At 41.5% G+C, this 19,264-nt stretch overlaps 1 protein-coding gene across 4 annotated transcripts in view; it reads left to right on the plus strand.

Annotated features, from left to right (window-relative positions):
• Window positions 1-19,264, plus strand: part of PRRC2C (proline rich coiled-coil 2C) — an 82,199-nt gene that overhangs the window by 46,217 nt on the left and 16,718 nt on the right. For all 4 annotated transcript variants that reach the window (XM_019647931.1, XM_019647948.1, XM_019647956.1 and 1 more), the window contains exons 16-24: window positions 1,193-3,439; window positions 5,386-5,594; window positions 7,934-8,088; window positions 8,968-9,817; window positions 10,206-10,291; window positions 14,161-14,349; window positions 14,489-14,740; window positions 15,901-15,993; window positions 18,859-18,960. In XM_019647931.1, the coding sequence (XP_019503476.1) occupies window positions 1,193-3,439; window positions 5,386-5,594; window positions 7,934-8,088; window positions 8,968-9,817; window positions 10,206-10,291; window positions 14,161-14,349; window positions 14,489-14,740; window positions 15,901-15,993; window positions 18,859-18,960 (4,183 nt within the window). The remainder of the gene's footprint in view (window positions 1-1,192; window positions 3,440-5,385; window positions 5,595-7,933; window positions 8,089-8,967; window positions 9,818-10,205; window positions 10,292-14,160; window positions 14,350-14,488; window positions 14,741-15,900; window positions 15,994-18,858; window positions 18,961-19,264) is intronic.

Consider the following 19,264-nt stretch of genomic DNA (forward strand, 5'->3'; position numbering starts at 1 on the left):
GTAGTCTGGCTAAATTGTTGATGTAATTCTTCCACTAGTGAAAAATAGTAGCCATTTAATTGTTAATATCTTATGGAAGTTTACTAAGGCCAAAATAAGGACATATGCTAATTTACAAAGATACTTTGAAGCAGCAAACAATTGGTGATCTTTAATAATTTGTAACCATAAAGTTAGAACTTGCGCCCTTTGTGTATTCTATGATGTTTTATAATCCTGATTCATTGGGAAAGACATATCTCCTCTGGTGCAGGATTTTCCATCTTGTGCACCTGAAACTTGTACCAATTTTTTTTTTTTTTAAGATTTTTATTGGTGAATTGGGGGGATGGGAACAGTGCTGGGGAATTGGGGGAAGGGGGACAGACAAGTTGCTGTCATTTTTGTTCTTCAGTCTAGTTGTGGAGGACGTTGCTTCACTGGCCCAAGTTAGCACCATCATTGCGCTCTTCCCGGGTGAGGCAGATCAGTCGCCGGCTTCTGGACGGCCGCTCACTGCGGCTGCTGGCCGCTCATGCTGGCTGCTGGCTACACACGGCAGCCCATGGCAACCCACTGCCACAGGGACTGCAGCCTACGCCGTCGCTGGCGACTCACAGCAGCCCAGCTCCAGGTTGAGCCGTTGTTCAGCATCTTAGCTGTAGAGGGCAGTGTCACTGGCCCTCATATGTGGGATCCGAACCGGGGCCCTCTGGCATCCCAAGCGAGTTCTTAACCATCGCGCCACTCGGCTGGCCCGAAACTTGTACCAATTTAATAGCAGCTCCTCATCCCCCAGTCCCTGGCAGTTACCATTCTACTTCCTGCTTGGATAAGTCTGATTACGTTCTGTGCCTATCAGTGAAGTCATGTGGCATTTGTCCTTCTGTGACTGATTTCACTTAGCATAATGTCCTCATCCATATTATAGCATATAACAGGATTTTTTTTAAATGGCTAAATAATATTCCCTTGTATGTATTAATATATATACCAGACTTTCTTAACTCATTCATCTGTCAGTAGAGGTTTAAGTTTCCACCTCTTGGCTATTTCAAATAATGCTGCACTAAACTTTTTATAGTAACATAAAGATGCTCTTTATGATTAAGATCCATTGTTTTGTTTTAAAATTAGGGATTATTTTGCTGTACACTGAACGTAAGAAAGATTTTGCCTTGATGGTTATGCCTTTGAATTCTTGTTATCCTAGGCCTGAAGCCCCATTGGATCAGGAACCGATTACTGCTGCTTATCCTGTAGAACACAGTCCATTAGAGGCTCATCCAAAAGCAGACTTTGTTAGAGAAGCCAGTGAAACCGAAGCACAAAAGTTTTTAAGCAGATCCGTGGAAGACGTTAGACCCCACCACACTGACACAAACAAGCAGCCTGTTTGTTTTGATGGACCTGATCAGAAGGCTGCACCCACTCCTCAGGAAGAGCGGGTTTCCGCCGGAGAAAGTCAGCCTGCCCGGAAGAGGAGCGTTTCCCATGGACCGAGCCACACGCAGAAAGCAGAGGAGCAGAGAAACGAGCCGTCTGCTAACGTTCCCAAAGGAACCAGCAGGTGCATGGATGCAAAAGAACCAGCAGAAAGGCCAGAGGACAAACCCAAAAAGGATGGCTTTCTACGATCTGAAGGACCAAAGCCAGAAAAACTGTATAAATCTAAATCAGAAACCCGCTGGGGCCCAAGGCCAAGTTCCAGCAGAAGAGACGATGGTAGTGATAGGCCTGTGAGGAGATCGGGTCCCATTAAAAAACCTGTACTTAGAGATATGAAGGAGGAGCGAGAGCAGAGGAAGGAGAAGGAAGGAGAGAAGGGGGAAAAGGTCATTGAAAAAGTGGTAAAACCTGAAAAACCAGAAAAGAAAGATCCTGTTCCCCCACCCCCACCTCCAGCAGCAACGATCCCGCCCCAGTCGGGTCTACCACCACCTCAGCCAGAGCCAGAGAAAGTTCCTTTGCCAGAAACTCCAAACTTGGCGCAAAAGCCACCTCAAGAGGCTGAGAAGCCCTCAGAAGCTGTAAGTAGCGCTGAGGTAGAGCCTACAGCTAAAACGGTAAACCAGCCAACTGTCATCACTCCAGCAGTCAAAGAAGAGAAACAGCCGGAGAAAGTCATCAGCAAAGACCTTATTACAGAGCGACCTCGACCAGAGTCAAGGCCAGTGATTAGAAAAGAACCATCTTTACCCCCCAGGACCTATTGGAAAGAAGCTCGAGATAGAGACTGGTTTCCAGATCAAGGATACCGAGGCCGAGGCCGAGGTGAGTACTACTCCAGAGGCCGAAGCTACAGGGGCTCGTACGGCGGGCGCGGCCGAGGCGGTCGAGGCCATGCGCGAGATTACCCTCAGTACAGAGACAACAAACCACGCACAGAGCACGTGCCTGCAGGACCCCTGAGACAGCGAGAAGAAAGTGAGACGCGAAGTGAGAGCTCTGATTTTGAGGTTGTTCCCAAACGAAGGCGACAGCGTGGCTCAGAGACTGACACGGACAGTGAAATCCATGAAAGTGCAAGTGACAAGGACAGTCTGAGCAAAGGCAAACTTCCCAAAAGAGAGGAACGGCCTGAAAACAAAAAACCTGTAAAGCCTCAATCATCTTTCAAGCCTGAAAATCATGTCCGAATAGATCACAGACCTCTAGAAAAACCTTATGTAAGGGATGATGATAAACCCAAACCAGGATTCCTTCCTAAAGGAGAGCCCACAAGGCGAGGCAGAGGGGGCACGTTCAGGCGCGGCGGCAGGGACCCCGGGGGCCGCCCATCGCGTCCGTCCACCTTGCGGAGACCTGCCTATCGGGACAATCAATGGAACCCCAGGCAGCCGGAAGTTCCTAAACTAGACGATGCAGAACCACCAAGGAGACATGAGCAGTTTGTTCCTATGCCCACAGATAAACGACCTCCAAAGTTTGAGCGAAAATTTGACCCTGCTAGAGAGAGGCCCCGGAGGCAGCGACCTACCCGACCACCCAGGCAAGATAAGCCTCCTCGATTTAGACGGCTCAGAGAGAGGGAGGCGGCTTCCAAAACCACTGAGGTGGCAGTGCCCGCCAACGGCACAGTGAACACTGCAGTTCAGGAGCCAGTTAATACTGCCGGGGAGGTTTCTGGGAATAAGACGCCTGACTTATCGAATCAGAACTCTTCAGATCAGGCAAATGAAGAATGGGAAACAGCTTCTGAAAGCAGCGATTTCAATGAGAGGCGGGAGAGGGATGAGAAAAAAAATGCTGATTTGAATGCACAAGCTGTTGTAAAGGCCGGAGAGAATGTTTCACCCCCAAAACGAGAAGTAGCGAAGAGAAGTTTTTCTAGTCAAAGACCTGGCGTCGACCGCCAGAATCGGCGCGGCAACAGCGGTCCCCCCAAATCCGGAAGGAATTTCTCAGGTCCCAGGAATGAAAGGAGAAGTGGACCGCCATCAAAAAGTGGGAAGCGAGGGTGAGTGCTTTATTTTAGATGTAATTACTCCTGCATCTTCAAAGAGATCAGAGCCGACTTCTTGGTTGAGCTGTGCAAAGGAAAGCAGCCAGTCTAGCTAGAGGACCACGTTGTTCTCCCCAGATTCTTTTCTCGCTCTCAAGGAGAGGGAGTCTTTGCCTGCCTAGATTTCCAGAAGAGGCCTCTTAGATTTGGGGGAAATCCCACACCTAGGCCTGGAGCCGGGCAGTGCCCTCCACCTGGCAAGTCGTCATCTTGGGGATGAGCAGCCCACCTTTCTTCTCTTTGCAAAACCCCAGTGCTCACACGTGACATCTGGGGCTTAAATTAATATGTGGTACCTATAAACCTTTTCACTCTGTGCTGGTTTCTCGAGAATGATGGATGAACCTTCGGGAGGAGTTATGTTCCCCCTGTAGCTGCAAACTACCGTTAATGATCCAGCTAGAGAGAAACCCAGAAAGCCAAGTCCTGCCCACCCATCCAGGCCACCAATAACATAAATTCCATCTCACGGGGTATTTTTTTAAAAGAATTTTCCTAAACTGTGCTAAATTTAGTGTGTTCTTTTAAATGTTAGAATGGTAGTTATAGTATTGTTGATTTCTTTAGTATGAGGGAAAATTATAAAATAGCATTATGCCTAGTTTTAAATCTAGGCTCAGTTACTAGTTGTATAAACTTTTTGCTTCATCATCAGTAAAATGGGGAGAAAGTAATAGTATTTATTAAAATGTGTGAAGATACTGATATGGTATTTGTGAAGCACTTAGCATAATACCTACCTGGTTTATGTAGTAAGCAACTGTTATTTTGATCAAATTCCCAGGTTTGCAGCTTGAGCCGGTAAGAAATTTATTTAGACAAAATTATATTAATCTGCAGTGGTTAATTGCATAACCTAGCATTTCAGGTTACTACATACATCAGTGAAAATATTTTTGCTTTCTGATAATTGAGAAAATGTTCTGGGATATAATGCAACCAATTGTGTTTCCTGAGAACTTGCTTAACACAGAATTTGAGCCTCCCTTTTTAAGCTGAAGAGAAAAGGATAGCATACATAGTCAAAACAATATGGTTATTGACTATAACTGAACTATTAGAATTTCGCATAATACTTAAGGGAAACCTTGATCTGATTTTGTACACTGTAGATCTCAACTACTAAGCAAGACTTTTGTGCCATGTGCGTGCTAACAGCTGTGAACCTGCAGAAATGGCACGTAACTTCTTGTAGTTAAAATAAGTGTTTAGATATTTCAGGTCACCCTTTGTGTCCGGCACTTGATAAGCTTTTATCTTGAGTGATATAGGCTAAGATGAAAACGATTTAGTAAACCCATTTTCCATGATCTGTTTTCATACAATTTTTATACAATAAACCCAAGAATAGAATTTGCCTGTTAGGAAACAAAAACTGTAGAGATAACATTTGTTTTGTGAAGCAAGTTGTTTCCAGATGAAAGTGGGTTTTTTTAAATGTTTATGTTAATGTATAAATCTGAGCTTTAAAAACACATACATTGTAAACAGTGCTTTTCCAAATGCGTTCATATGCTGCCCTCTTGTGGAGAAGATCGAGTAGTGAATACTTTGAACTAGCTTGCATCACAGAAATTTTCTGCTATAAACAATGTTAATTAGCTCATTTATTTATAACGTGATAGACAAATGACACGATAACAACCTTCAAAGAATGATAGGAATTCTAGAATTTGATTGCTGGGAAGAACTACTCTAGTGAGCTAGTCCATCTCCTTTATTGGGAAGCTCAGTCTTAGTGAAGTTATACTCAACAAAAGTCACCAAGGCTTGTTGGTTTTGAGTTAAGAATCCTCTATCCCACTGCTGGTCCTTCTTAGGCTGAATTTTAGAAATTGCCAGGAAAGAGCATTTTTCTTTCTTTCGGGTGTAGAGATCATATCTCAAATTGTTATTCGTAGGCCGTTTGATGACCAGTCTGCAGGTCCAGCTGGCGTTGACCCGGCCAGTGGCAGCTGTGCACATCACCCGGAAGGGGCAGCCAATGGCACGGTGCAGAAGAACAGCAAAGACCCCGCGGGGAAGAAGAGGGAAGAGCCCAAGCCAGGCCCTAAAAAGCCCAAAGAAAAAGCAGACGCGCTGTCACAGTTTGATCTCAACAATTACGCAAGTATGTCTTTGTCTGTCTGTCTGTGTGTTACATTGAGGTAGATGCTATAAATAAAGAAGTTAGCAAAGAAGGAAAGAGCTGAACCCACCAGGCAGAGATAATGGCTGATTATGAGTCACTAACTGATGTAACTGGAACAGAATTACATCCGTGTACACTTGCTGTGTCTTAAATGAAAGAAATGTCAACCTCATTGAGTTAGGACCTTGATGAAATTGGTATCTAAGATCTGGTAAATAGAGGATGATAGGATGGGAGGCAGTATGGCCTTGGATAAATATTCAGAAAGCTGTGAAGTGATAGGATAGCGAATGCAAAAGGTAGCACAAGCAATAAGCTATTTGATACAGAAGCTAAAGACTATGAGTAGATACCTCATGTAAAAATGGGCTGTTTGCCATTCATTCAATTGACACTTAAACTGAAACTACTGAGTGAAATTGAGCAATTTACTAAGTTAGGACCAGGCAATAGTAATGGGAAACATAGGTTAGGTTCTGTTATTTGAGTAGTAAAGATGTAGGTGAGAGTTTTCTTTCATCTACTTAGTGGTTATTTATGCACATAAACTTGGTTTGGGCCCACGGCCTTGGCATTATTTCTAGACCAGGGGCTCACCTGGGGGCCGGAGGCTACTGACATCTTGGTGGGCGTATGCCAGGGGTGCTGCTGAAATCTGCAGTGTGCAGGACATGCAGCTCAAAATGCTAACAGTGCGGAAGCTGGAAAGCCAGGGGAGGCTGGGATGCTAACCTGATGGTGGTCCAGGAGACCAGCATCCATCTAAACACCACATTTGGAAAGTGACAGGGGAGGTTATGAAAAGTCCACAGAACATGGAAGACTTGTCTTCCCAGATATTTGTTTACTTGTTTTCCTTCTTCCAAAGAACTTTTGGAGTGGAAATTTCCCAAAGTATTATATTATTGGATTAAGACATAATATAAAAAGGTAAGAACTGTATTTTCTGAATCGATGATGGAAATCGAGCTATTTGCTTTAACTCATTAAACTTAAATTTCAGGTAGTCCTCTCTAGGTGGTTTTCCTAATAACATTTGTTAGGTAATATCTCAGCCCAGAATGTTACAAAGCACCAGGCCAGAAAAGAGTGTTGAAAACAAAGCATTGTTTAAATGTCCATAAATGCTGCACGTAGCTGGGTGGACTAACTCTTCAGAAGATTCTAAACTCTTTGGCAAAAAAGTTATGAAATAATGCGTGATGGCATGGCCATGCATGTAAGCTTCACGCACACCTTTTAACCTAAGTGAAAACTGCGGAGAATTATGAAGAGATGTCTTAGGGAGTGAAAGCTAGTGTTACTATTTATTTTTGTTTTCCTATCAGTGTTTACATAAATGCGAATTTTTAGCTATTTAAAAAGAATTGTTTGCAGGTAGATGCCTTATACCCTCCTGCCTTCTCAGAAGTCTTCACCATTCTAAATGTTGTGTGTATCTTTCCCAAGCAACTATCTGTTTTTATCATGTGCTCCCTAATTAAATCGTACATGGTTTGCAAAATTAATTTATTTACCTCACCCATTTCTTATATTCGTTGCGTGAACATTATACCTACAACCCCAAATCACATCACCTGAACTTTTACTTTTTTAAGTATTATTTAATGGATCTAGATTTCTTATACTCCCTGGGATACATGACAATTTTAACAAGATAGCCAGAATAATTGTTAGTTGGACAGTGAATGGAGTTATTAATCTGCGAACTATTATGAGGTGTGCACATCCATGTCACTTAAAGAGCGAGTGAACTTGCACACATTTTGTTTTTAACAACCACACATTGTAGACAGTGGTCTACATAAAATAGAGCCATTAAGAGTCATAAGACCAACTTGGCTGGCTACTATCACCTAGCAAATCAGTCTCAGAGCTTAGCTCATCCTTTGAAAAGGGGAAACAGTAGTAAAACCCTCTTGTTAGAATGGTTAGGTGAAAAGGAGGTAACATATTATGTAGCTCTTTAGAGCACAGTGCAGATCTGAGGCTGGGAGAGGTAGAGGGTAAGTGATTTGAGTAGGATAATAGGGCAATTTTGATTTTTTTTTTTTTAAATATGTTACTACTATACTGCTTAAGAAAAAACGTCATTCAAAGCAGATAGTTTTAGGGCTTATTGTTAACCTTGTTTATGAAATCTTTTCAAATCTTAATAATAAAGGGCCATCTTATGGTGTGAGAAATGGGTTATAGTATGAGTTATAAGAACTAGATTTCTGCCTTGTTTTTTTTTTTTAATCACTATTAGACTAAACATTTCTGTTTATCTTTTCAATTGAAAACAATTATTTTAAATCTCTTACCATACCCATAAGGTGTTGTTATAATTGATGACCATCCTGAAGTAACAGTAGTTGAAGACCCACAGTCAAATTTGAATGATGATGGTTTTACTGAAGTGGTATCCAAAAAACAACAAAAACGTTTACAGGACGAGGAGCGCCGAAAGAAGGAAGAACAGATCATCCAGGTTTAGTGTTTCAGTTTGTTGCTGGTTATTTAGATTGTTGCTCAAAATGTGTTAGCAAATGGGTAAGGGTTCTACCTAGCTGTGAAGTCAAGGCTGCATTGATTATTCCAGTGTGGAGAATGGCTTGATTTTCACACTTAAACTGTTTTTAACTAGAATTGAGATAAATTGCAAGTAGAATATAATCACTGTTTGCCTTAGAGTAGACCATTTTTCCTTTAGTTCAGCAACATATTTTATGTTCCGTACTAATCATCTTATTTGCTCCATCTTACCTCATGTCAGAGTTAGAGTTCATTTTAAATTACCTTGGAAGTATAACAAACACAACTGCCATGATCTAATAAATTACAGATTCTTGACTTACAATGTTTGTATTATAATGTAAATTAGTTCACTTAAAATGCTTAGTATGAATCAAGATAAGTTACTCCATTTAAATCAACCCAAACACCCAGTTTGCTAAATGCTGACATAGGATAAAAATAAGTGGAACACACAGGTCATAGTGATAAAGAACTCTAAAAGATGAGAAGGCTTAAAAACAGGAAACACTGTAAAAATGGGGGTAGTAATGTTGAATTCAATTGAATGTAAAACCTCTGAGACTAGACATTTTCAGAAGTCATATTTTAGGAAAATAAAAATAGCAGTGCATATATCCTATATATTATGACTTGTCTTTTTCCCCGGTAACTAGCATCTTGGCTTCTCGAAGTTTAAAATCTCATTAGCCTTGACATTTTTGATCTGTGAATTACCCATTTTGAAAAATACAGGAGCTAAATTAGCAGTAGGTAGCTTTGCTAGATATTGTATTCATGAACTGTTGCTTTGAGCTTTTTTATTGACAAAAATGGTATCTACCCATTTGTTAAGGTCTGGAACAAAAAGAACGCAAATGAAAAAGGAAGAAGTCAGACTTCTAAGCTTCCCCCAAGATTTGCTAAAAAGCAGGCCACAGGGACCCAGCAAGCACAGTCTCCTTCTCCAGCGCTGGCCTCAGCTCCAAGTCCAGCCTCAGCCTCAGCCACAGCTCCAGTTCCATCCTCAACCCCGGCTCCAGGTCCGGCCTCACCCTCAGCTGTAGTTCCGGCCTTAGCCGCAGCTCCTGTCCTAACCTCAGCCTCCACTCCACTCCCACCATCAGCCTCAGCTCCAGTTCCAGCCTCCACCTCAGCCACAGCTATAGCCACAGCCCCTTCCTCAGTTCCAGCTCCAACCCCCATCCTTGCCTCGGCTTCCACCCCAGCCTCTGTCCCCATTCTTGCCTCAGCTTCCACCCCAGCCTCTGTCCCCATCCTTGCTTCAGCCTCAATTCCCATTCTTGCTTCAGCTCTAGCACCAGCTTCACCTCCAGCTCCAGTCAGCTCAGCCCCAACTGCCCCAGCCAGTTCAACCCCAACTGTCCCAGCCAATTCAGCCCCAACCCCAACCCCTGCCCCCGCGCCAGCCCTAGTCACCGGCCCAGGCCCAGGCCCCGCTGCCCCAGCCCAAACTCAGGGACAGACTCACAAACCAGCCCAGAATCCCCTACAGACTACAGCACAGTCTTCCAAACAGCCACCACCTTCAATCAGACTGCCTTCAGCTCAGACACCCAATGGCACAGATTATGTCGCCCCAGGAAAACCCATCCAGCCCTCACAGTCACATAGCACTCTTACAACTGAATTATGGGATAGCAAGGTGGCCCCGCCAGCTGTGCTGAATGACATCTCTAAGAAATGTAAGTGTGCAACTGAGAAGTGAGGGTGGGAGGTTGCATGGGTGGATCATGGTTTGGTTTAAATCTGTTTTTTTTCTAGCCATCTCCTTTTTCTTCGTAGGAAGCAGTAATAGTAATCTTTTCTTCACTTCCTTTCTTAAAAACTTTGGTTCTCAAACAAGTATGTTATAGTTTTAAGAGCCGTATTTTATGGACATTATTTTGTGTCGATAAAAGTAATGCACAATGTTTGGGGAGACTTTATTTTGGTATGCGAGAGTCTCTTCAAGGGTGATGTGAAAAGTCATCCTTTTAGTGCCTCGCTACTAATGAAAGAGGATGAAACAGATGAGCAACTATGAGGCTCTTCGCTTCCGTGATCACATCTCCTGTGGCTTATTCTCTTCAGTAGGTCCCATTAGCCCACCACAGCCGCCGTCAGTCAGTGCCTGGAATAAGCCTCTCACGTCCTTCGGATCAGCTGCTCCGTCCGAGGTAGGAATGGACCTGCCTCGCTATAGACCTGTCTGAGGCAGAGCTGCTTCGCTCCTCAGGGCCGAGGCCTGAGTGCATGTCTAACAGGTTCCCCAGTGGTGCTGAGGCTGCGGGGTTCCTGCCTCGTACGCATTACGGTTAACGCTTTTTAAATTCTAGCCTCAGGAAAAGTCCTTGGATACAGAAAATGGAACTGCACTTACTATTTTCTGGACTTGCCTCCCACTTTTAAGTTTGAATAATTAGGCAGTATAATTACTTAGAAGCAGAGTTTACAGGAGATTGTTCTAACATAATTTCTAAAATGTGCCATGTTGGTAAATGACTGCTTAAGTTAGCAGGTCTTCATTTTTTCATTGAACAAACATTTATTGAGCACTTGTGATGTGCCAGGCACTGTTGTTAGCTGTGGGCTTATAAATTGCGGGGGGGGGGGGGGTGAAAAATGGACAAAAAGCCCTGCACTCGGGGGGCTCCCATTGTATTGTGGGGACTCAGTAAATACCATAGAGTGGATTCAGTGGCGATCAGTGCTGAGGAGAAAGCATCAGGGGAGGCGCACACAGAACTCCCCGGGGGTGTGGAGACCATGTCCAGTAGGTGGCCAGGAAAGGCTCCTTGGGCAACACCTGAGTTAACGACCTGAAGGAGGTAAGAGAGCATGCTGTTCAGATGCTGAGGAAAAGTGAATTTTTGGTTCAGAAAAAAGCAAAAACAAAAGCCGGAGACAGGAACGTGCCTGGGGTGTTGGAAGAAGGTCAGGGAGGCCCATGTGGCCGGAGTGACGTAAGGGATGGAGGAAGAATAAAGAAAAGATAATGGGGGTAGGTCCTGTGGGGCCTGAGGAGAAACAGGAAGACACTTGGCAGATGTCAGCAAAAGAATTACAGGATCAGACTTGAGAAAGATTATTCTGGGTAGTCTGCAGAGTGTAGGAGTTAGAATGCTGTTGCAATCATCAAATGATGATCACTTAGACCAGGGATGTGGCATTAAAGGTGCATGAGAAATGGTTGGTGTCCGGGACTTTGTAGGTGGAGCTAGTAAATTTCCAGATTCAATGTGGTATGTGAGAAAAAGTTCTCTCCTGAGTTGTTGGCTTGAGCAAGAGGAATAGTTTCCAGCAGTTGAGATTGGGAAGCTATGAAATGGGCCAGCACTGGGGAGAAGATCAGGGAGTCCGTTTTGGACATGTTAGATTAAGATGTTTATGACACACCGAAATGGAAATGTCAACTAGGTACTTGGGTATGAGTTAGCTCAGAGCAGATATTCAAGTTTGGAAACATGAATCTGAAAGTCATTAGGTGTTGCTTAAAGTGAAGTGATACGGTTGGATGCAAGTACCAAGGGAGAATGAGTCATAGTCGTTAGAAAAGAGAAGAGTCAGAAACGAAGTCCTAGGGAGATGTGAGAGATGGAGAAGCCAAATGATTGGAAAAGCATCCTGGAATCCGAGTGAGAGTGAGTTTCAGGAAAGAATGATAAATCAAGTGCGTCAGATGCTGCTGGAAGGTCAAGGACCATAGGCCCTGAGAGTTGACAGTTGGAGTTAACGATGGGGACGTCTCTGGTGACTTTGACAAGAACAAATGGGAGAGAAAAGGGGAGGAAAGATGAGTGTAGAGAACCCAGACTAGTTCTGCTGTGAATGCGGCAGCACATGAAGATACAGTTGAGATTTTTTTTTTAAGAAGTCTTCCTGCTGTCCTACCCCAACGCCAGCTTCTGACTTAGGTCTGGAATAGGCCTCATCGTCTATTTTAAAAGCTCTACAGAGAAACTCCTTGTACAAGTAGAAGTAACAGTCACTGGAGTCAATATTTAAGACCCTCAGTTTAATTATTTTTCTTCTGCCTGTTGGTATTGACACTGATTAATCATAGAGCATTTCTTATACAGAAAATTCAAGGTTTTTTACGCTAATACGAAGGCTGACGCGGAAAGTTTGTTTCTTTGTTTTGGATGGGTGCACTGGATTTAATAAGTTTATTAAAATATTCAGGTTTTTACATTGGTGTTAAAGTACAGGAATAATAATTTCTCAGCACTCTGAGCCAAAAGATTTCTTTGCATCCTGCTACATGTTTGCAATATTAAAGGGTTGCTTATATTCATCTTCAGCCAGTTGGAAGAGAGGAGGAAGGTGTTTTGGTATCTCGTTTTTCTTCATTCTATTTATGTTTTTTTTTATGTTTTCCAGATAGGAGATGAGTTTTTTTGGTTGTTGATGTTCATTTTGGAGTATTTCCTCATAGTGAAATATATAATTTGTAAAATTGATACTTTATTTTTAATTCACTTAACAGGATGGAAAAAATTATTTAATGGGACTTCTTGAATGACTCTAGTTCTTAATTAGTATTTTGTGTAATACTGAGTGTTAGTCACACTAAATAGGTTCACAAAGATCAATATTATAATATAATCTAAGCTTTATTACCCTTGTATTATGTGTATTTTCTAAACACTTTTTGTTTCAAAAGATATAATATTCTTCCTAAAACAGCCTAACATTCTCTAATAGTCCTATTAACTATCAATCTATTTTCCATTTGATTTAACTATTTACAAGTTCTTAATTGTTTTTGTCCAGATAGCTTTTGGTCATTAATTGCTGCACCAATTTGCTCTTCTACTAACTGTACATTTATACTGAACTGACTAGCATTTCAACATCAACAAAAGCATATGGAGAATTTTATTCTAAGTTACTTTGATACCATTTGCTTGTATTTGAAAGTGAATAGTCAGGTATTAAAAATAAATCTGAATGACATGCCTTATTAATACTGTTGATGTTGTTACACTAAAAAAATATAACAGTAACCTTTCACAGTAATTGATTGATACACTGAGTTCATGGGTGCCAAAAATATTATGAACCAGTGATTCAATTGTAAGGCCAAGATCTGAACTTGAACCTTGTCCCTAGTTTTGTTTTGTTGTTTGTTCTTCCATGAAAAAATGAAGTAGTAGTTCCGGAAAACCTCTGGCTTACAAAGCCAAAGCCCTGTGTTCTCTAGCCTCCTGCTTCTTCCCCCCTAACACCTGCTTTGTCACAGCCACACAGCCTTCTTCATTCTTGATCTTCCCACTAAGTGTTTGCTCAGCCAGAAACACTTTCTACTGATTTGTCTTTTAGATTCAGTTTCAGTGTGACCTCCTAGGGCCTTTCTCTGTCCACTAATCTAAAGTGGCTTAACCCTATTTTCATTTTTGCATATCCCGTATCTGACTCTCTAGTTGTTTATTTTCTCTGCCCGCTATAATGCAAGTTCAGTAAATTAGATCGCTCACATGTGTCTCGATCAGTACCAAGCACAAAGAAGGTGCCACATAAAGGAGCTGTTTAATGGGTGAGTGGGTTTCCACGGTGTGTGCACTCCATTCCAGTCACTGCGTACTGTGATGTATATTACCTCATCTTCTTTTCAGAGCACACTTAGAAGGTAGCAGCGGCACTGGTATTGCTATCTTCTTTCCCACATTCTTTCATTCGTTCATTCATTCATTCATTCGTTCATCAGTTTATTTGTTGCTGGTGATATCTTTCTGTGTTTGTTTCTTTCACGTTTGCTTTAAATGATGAAATAACTTGAGGCTATGATTTGCCCCTGATGATACTCATGGCAGTTAAAGGCAGGACTTGAAAAACGTAGGTCTTGTCCTAGTTTTCACTTTGTCGGTTGTTTTTCTAATACATGTAAATCAGTAGCATTTGGGGCAAGTTCCCTTAAAACTTAATCAGTCTCAGTATGTAGATTGCTTCAAACCTATTATACTTTTAAAATGTGTGCTGCAACATCAAACATTCGGTCAATTATGAACTGTTTTGATAGCAAGTTTTTAAATATTCTCTTACCTAGGGAACCAAGAATGGGCAAGAAAGCGGAGTTGAAATTGGAATTGATACAATTCAGTTTGGTGCTCCAGCTTCAAACGGGAATGAAAATGAAATTGTTCCTGTGCTTTCGGAAAAAACTACTGACAAAATACCTGAACCAAAAGAACAGCGGCAGAAGCAGCCACGGGCTGGCCCGATCAAAGCCCAGAAGGTAAGCAGCCCATGTTCCAGATGCACCTCGATGAAACAGCGAGCACATAGCGAGAGCAAGTAACGGTTTCGAGTTGAATTTTGTCTGTAGTGAATGCCTTTGATTGTGATGCCTTTTTTGTTATAAACATTGAATTTAGCTCCCAGATTTGAGTCCAGTAGAAAACAAAGAACATAAACCTGGTCCTATTGGAAAGGAGCGCTCATTAAAGAATAGAAAAGTGAAAGATGCACAACAGGTGGAGCCAGAAGGACAAGAGAAGCCCAGCCCTGCTGTGGTCAGAAGTGCGGATCCGGTGACGACGAAGGACACCAAGGCAGCGTCGGAAATGTCTGGTGACCTCGGAGCCATGATCTCAGTGCCGTCAGCGGAGTACGGCGCGGGTGTGAAGGTGAGCAGCGTGCAGCGGGGGCGGAGGGGGCCTGAACCCAGCGGTGAGGTGGCTGCTTGATTGTTCGGTTTTGTTTGCAACCTGGAATTCTGTAGACTACATGGGTTATTTGTACAGAGCAGATTTTATTTCACGTTGTGCAGATGTGAGCTAATGATATTCGTTACAGTAAGTTATTTCTTTCTGTGGAAATCTACTCTTAATTCTGGGCCATTCAATAGTTTAAAGTGAAAAATGTCTACACAAGATTAAAATGCTTTCCATTGGGCTTATAGGCTTTGCAGGAATTGCTCTATATTACTTTTTCCTTTGCTAGTGGAGGTACAGTGGAGCCATGTGCTGCCCACTAGTAGGAAAGAAGGCAGACATCAGAACTCCAGCATGGCTAGTTCTCTTCCCAGGAAGTCTCGGGCAGGCCACCGTTTCATTGGTGGAGCACCAGAAGAAGCAGGTGGCTTGCGCTTAGGGACCACATTGAATGAAAGATGCATATATTTAAAAAGTGCTCATTAAGGCAGCTTACACTGAGTGACGTACAGGGCCTAACACTTGTGGGAATAGCAAATTTATATCCAGCATTTCGTGTTCACTCCAGGAAGAACGGTAGATGGACTCTTTCATATTATTTGAATATTTTTCTCTTTAATTGCCATACAACTCAATGTATATATAAGTAAAAAGCTCATGAGACTCAATTGTACCATATTGAAAGAATTTCATGAAGATAAATAAGGAGTTTTTCCTAAAACCTAATAATTGTGACAAGATCTTGACATTCATCTACATTGTTTTATTTTGAAGAGAATAAAAAGTCAGTAGTTCAAAGTAAGCTATAGATTATGAGAACCACACAAAGATTTTTTTGTAGTAATCCGCAGAAATAAATATTTAGTACTACTGACAACCTCCTAGTACCATGCAGTGCATTTTAAAAACATGCAGGACCCCAGCAGCAGTTGAGATGTTATCATTTCAGTGGTGATTTCATGTTTGTTCTATCCCACTGTTGGCCTGTAAGTTAAAATTGGAGTGAGTTGAGCCATAAGGTCTGCTCTCTCTCCTGCTTTCTTCCAGAACAACCTTACAACTGGTAGGCCATCATTAGAAAGTGACTCATTAATTCAGTTTAAAACGTATTTTTTTCTATTACTCCTCCACAGGAGTCTGTAACAGACTATACTACACCTTCCTCTTCTCTGCCTAACACTGTGGCTACTAATAATGCAAAGATGGAGGATACTTTGGTTAACAATGTAAGTAACCCACCTGAGATGTGGCGTGTCGGGGTAGGCACTTGGCTACTGTTATCTAACACATATTGTCTAACCAATAGTTAACTCTTCTCAGGGAAGGAGTAGAGAGCAACTTTGTATTTAGCAGCACCGTAATATAATTAGCAAAAATAGTCAAGGCCAAGTTTTCGTTTTTCCTCTGAAAGCCATCAGCTTTCCATTTAAGGCCTGCAGTGCTTGGGCTGGGTTTCATAAGTACTAATCCTATTAACATGATCTTGGTAAGAATTTTTGTTCTTACCTATCACGTTCTCTGTGGATTCAGCATTTTCTTTTGTTGGTAATTTTGTTCTTAAACAAAACCTTTTTATAACACAGTGAAAGCTCACTGAATTAAAACAGACAGGCAATTAGTGTTACCAGAGATTCAGGTATTTCTTTTTTAATTAAAATAAATTATACTAGACCTTAACATTCCTGTTGTGGAAACGGAGCTGTAATGTACCTACATGAAAGTGCCCCAGAAGCTCTTAAATGCTCTATTAAAAGGTGAGAGCAAGTCGTGTGAATTTGGCTCTTGTTCCCCAGAGGAACCACGTTATAAATTCAAGATTGTGTTAAAGGCAGTATAGTCCATTTTGCCTGTTCCCTGACTGAAAAATTGGAAGCCCAAAAGAAGGTAGTAACCCGCTGTGGAAGAAGTTAGACGTACGGCCCTTGTTTGGGAGGGCAGTTATGGTGGAAGCTTGGTCAGCTGCCCTCTTTTTTAAATGTAGCTCTCTATGATAAGAAAGGCTTATTCTTCTCAAAAAATATCCTTTATAGAGATATTTAACGGTCTCTCGCAAAGGGCTTTAACTCTGTCAGTTTGAGGATAAAAATCTCAATTCTGTCTTCCTACAGAGTTTTTCCTATGCTTTCTATTCTTCTCTTTAGCATCAATTATATAGAATTTCAGAAAGATGAGTTACATTAGGGATCATTTAAGCCAACTTGATGATCCAGCTGAAGGGCTCTTACTGTGTAGCTGAGGAAAAGGGAGAGAGGAGTGAGTCCCACGTTTCCTCTTTGTGCTAGGAGAGCACTTCAGGGGCCATTAATGTACTTTGTCCAACTTTCAGATATAAAATTTTATCTCGTGCCAGAACCTTTCCTCTGACCTTTGGGAGAAAGGTTTCAATTTATTTAACTAATAGGAAGTAATAGAAAGCTTCCTGGCAAATTAAGTGCTGAATGTCACTGTGAGACTATCAAATAATGAATCAGTAATGTCTCAATAAAGTTGAATTGTACTTTAATTGTGGTGTCTTTTCTTGTTTTTAAAAAATACAGAGTATTTCTTAGGTGTACTTTTTCAAGAAAGTGTATAACGCTTTCTGCCAAACTACCCTCTAAAAATATAATTTATGGAGTATGAGTGAGGAAGGAAAGATTATTTTCAGAATCCTTTAAAGGCCATTGAAAACATCCGTCTGAGCATTTTAATGGTTTCTGTGAGATCTGCGAGGCTAATTAACAGTGAGTGACTTCTGCGCAGAAGCGACTGCAGGGAAGAAACCCTGTCTTGTGTATAAGTGAACGGTCTGCATTTGATTGTTAGCAGTGTGTCCAGAGGATATTTGAATACAGGAAGTTCACTTTGGGTCAGGGAGCGTTATAAATGGTCATCAATTTGGAATGTTTTCACATTGTTGCTTATTTGTGCCAAGTGTGCTGGTGACTGTGAACTTAATGTAGTGTCAGAAACAATGTCCTACATGGGAAAAATTTTAGGGACTTTTGAAATGTTTTTGCTTCCTTCATTAGTCTGTTTGGGGGTTCCATTTTATGCATAGAACTCTTGTCTTTTTAAAAATTATACCTAACAAAGGCTTCTTCCTCTTACTGAAGCTTAATGTACTTTTTTAGGATCTTAGTTGATAGTTACTGGTTAGTGTTACCTAATTTTAAGGTACTTTAAATTACAATTGTTTCAAATCTTGAATGTCCTGAAGATACAAATTCAGTTGGTGTGTTTTATTATTATGGCACAGCTCTTTTAAAGCTTTATAAAATAATTCTATTAAGTTGTCCATGATATTACAATCTCCGTTAGACAGTCCATAGTGTCACAAAGTGATTACTTCACACCCCCTCGTGGAATCCAGTCATTTTACCAGAACAATTGAATGAAGCGTCAAAATCAATCATACAGCAAATAGTCCATAATAAAATCTCAAGACCCAGAGGCTCAGAGGAAAAAGATATGAGTGGCGAGTTTCTAATATCTTCGCGTTTCTAACAATATCTACCATATTATGTTATCACTATGGCAAAGCAATTTGTTTAGTTAATGGGGGAGGGGCAGTGATAGTCCATACTTTCCTCCCAGTATTACTTTTGTTCATGAATCTAGTTACAAGAAATTTGACTATTACAGGAAAGAGATTTAATTTCTTATATTTACACTATCGTGTTAAATGCTTCTGATCCCCTAAATGGTGGAAATTGTATTCCTTAGAGCTTTGCTGTAGTGTGTGTGTGGTCCAGGGACCAGCAGCATCGCCACCACCTGGGAGCTTGTTTAAGATGCAGAACCAACTGAATCAGAACCTGCATTGTAACAACATCCCTGGGTGATGGGCATTCACAGTAAAATACACGCAGCGCTGCCTTCAATTGTACACCTTATATTCGGGACAGACTTTCAACTCATGCATAAAAAGGCAGGAGTTTTATGTAAGCTGTCCCAAATTCTCCGTTGCCATGAAAAGTGTAGCTCTAAGTGCTCCTGTATTCCTCTTGGCTCTGATGAAAGCTAAGCACAGTAAGCAGCGTTCTCTCTAACGGGGCTTTTGTAGCAGACATAGTTAGTTAGATTGTGATATTTGTTGCCTACCTTTTCAGGTGCCCCTGCCCAACACCCTTCCCCTCCCTAAGAGGGAGACTGTACCACAGAGCTCCAGCCTCACTTCAGTTCCTCCCACTACTTTCAGCCTCACCTTCAAGGTATGTACGCCATCCATCTCTCAAGGTCCTTGACTATTGCATGCAAGGGGACATAAGTTAACAATATTCTCTTCGTATTTTTACTAGTTTTGTGTGATAAGCAATAATGCTAAGCAGAGGAAATGGAGTAATGTCAAATCATACCTTAACATTTTTATTGGCTTCCAATACTGCTTAACAGTGACGTGATATCCTCGTATCTAAAATAAGGCCTATTATGCTTGTGAATTTTGTCGTAAAATTACAGGAGAACGTTAATATTCCATGTTTGTGCTAAGTTCCTGTTAGAGATCCTAATAATCTT

The sequence above is a fragment of the Hipposideros armiger genome, unplaced genomic scaffold, assembly GCF_001890085.2.
Source record: "Hipposideros armiger isolate ML-2016 unplaced genomic scaffold, ASM189008v1 scaffold_6, whole genome shotgun sequence".
Classification (NCBI taxonomy): domain Eukaryota; kingdom Metazoa; phylum Chordata; class Mammalia; order Chiroptera; family Hipposideridae; genus Hipposideros; species Hipposideros armiger.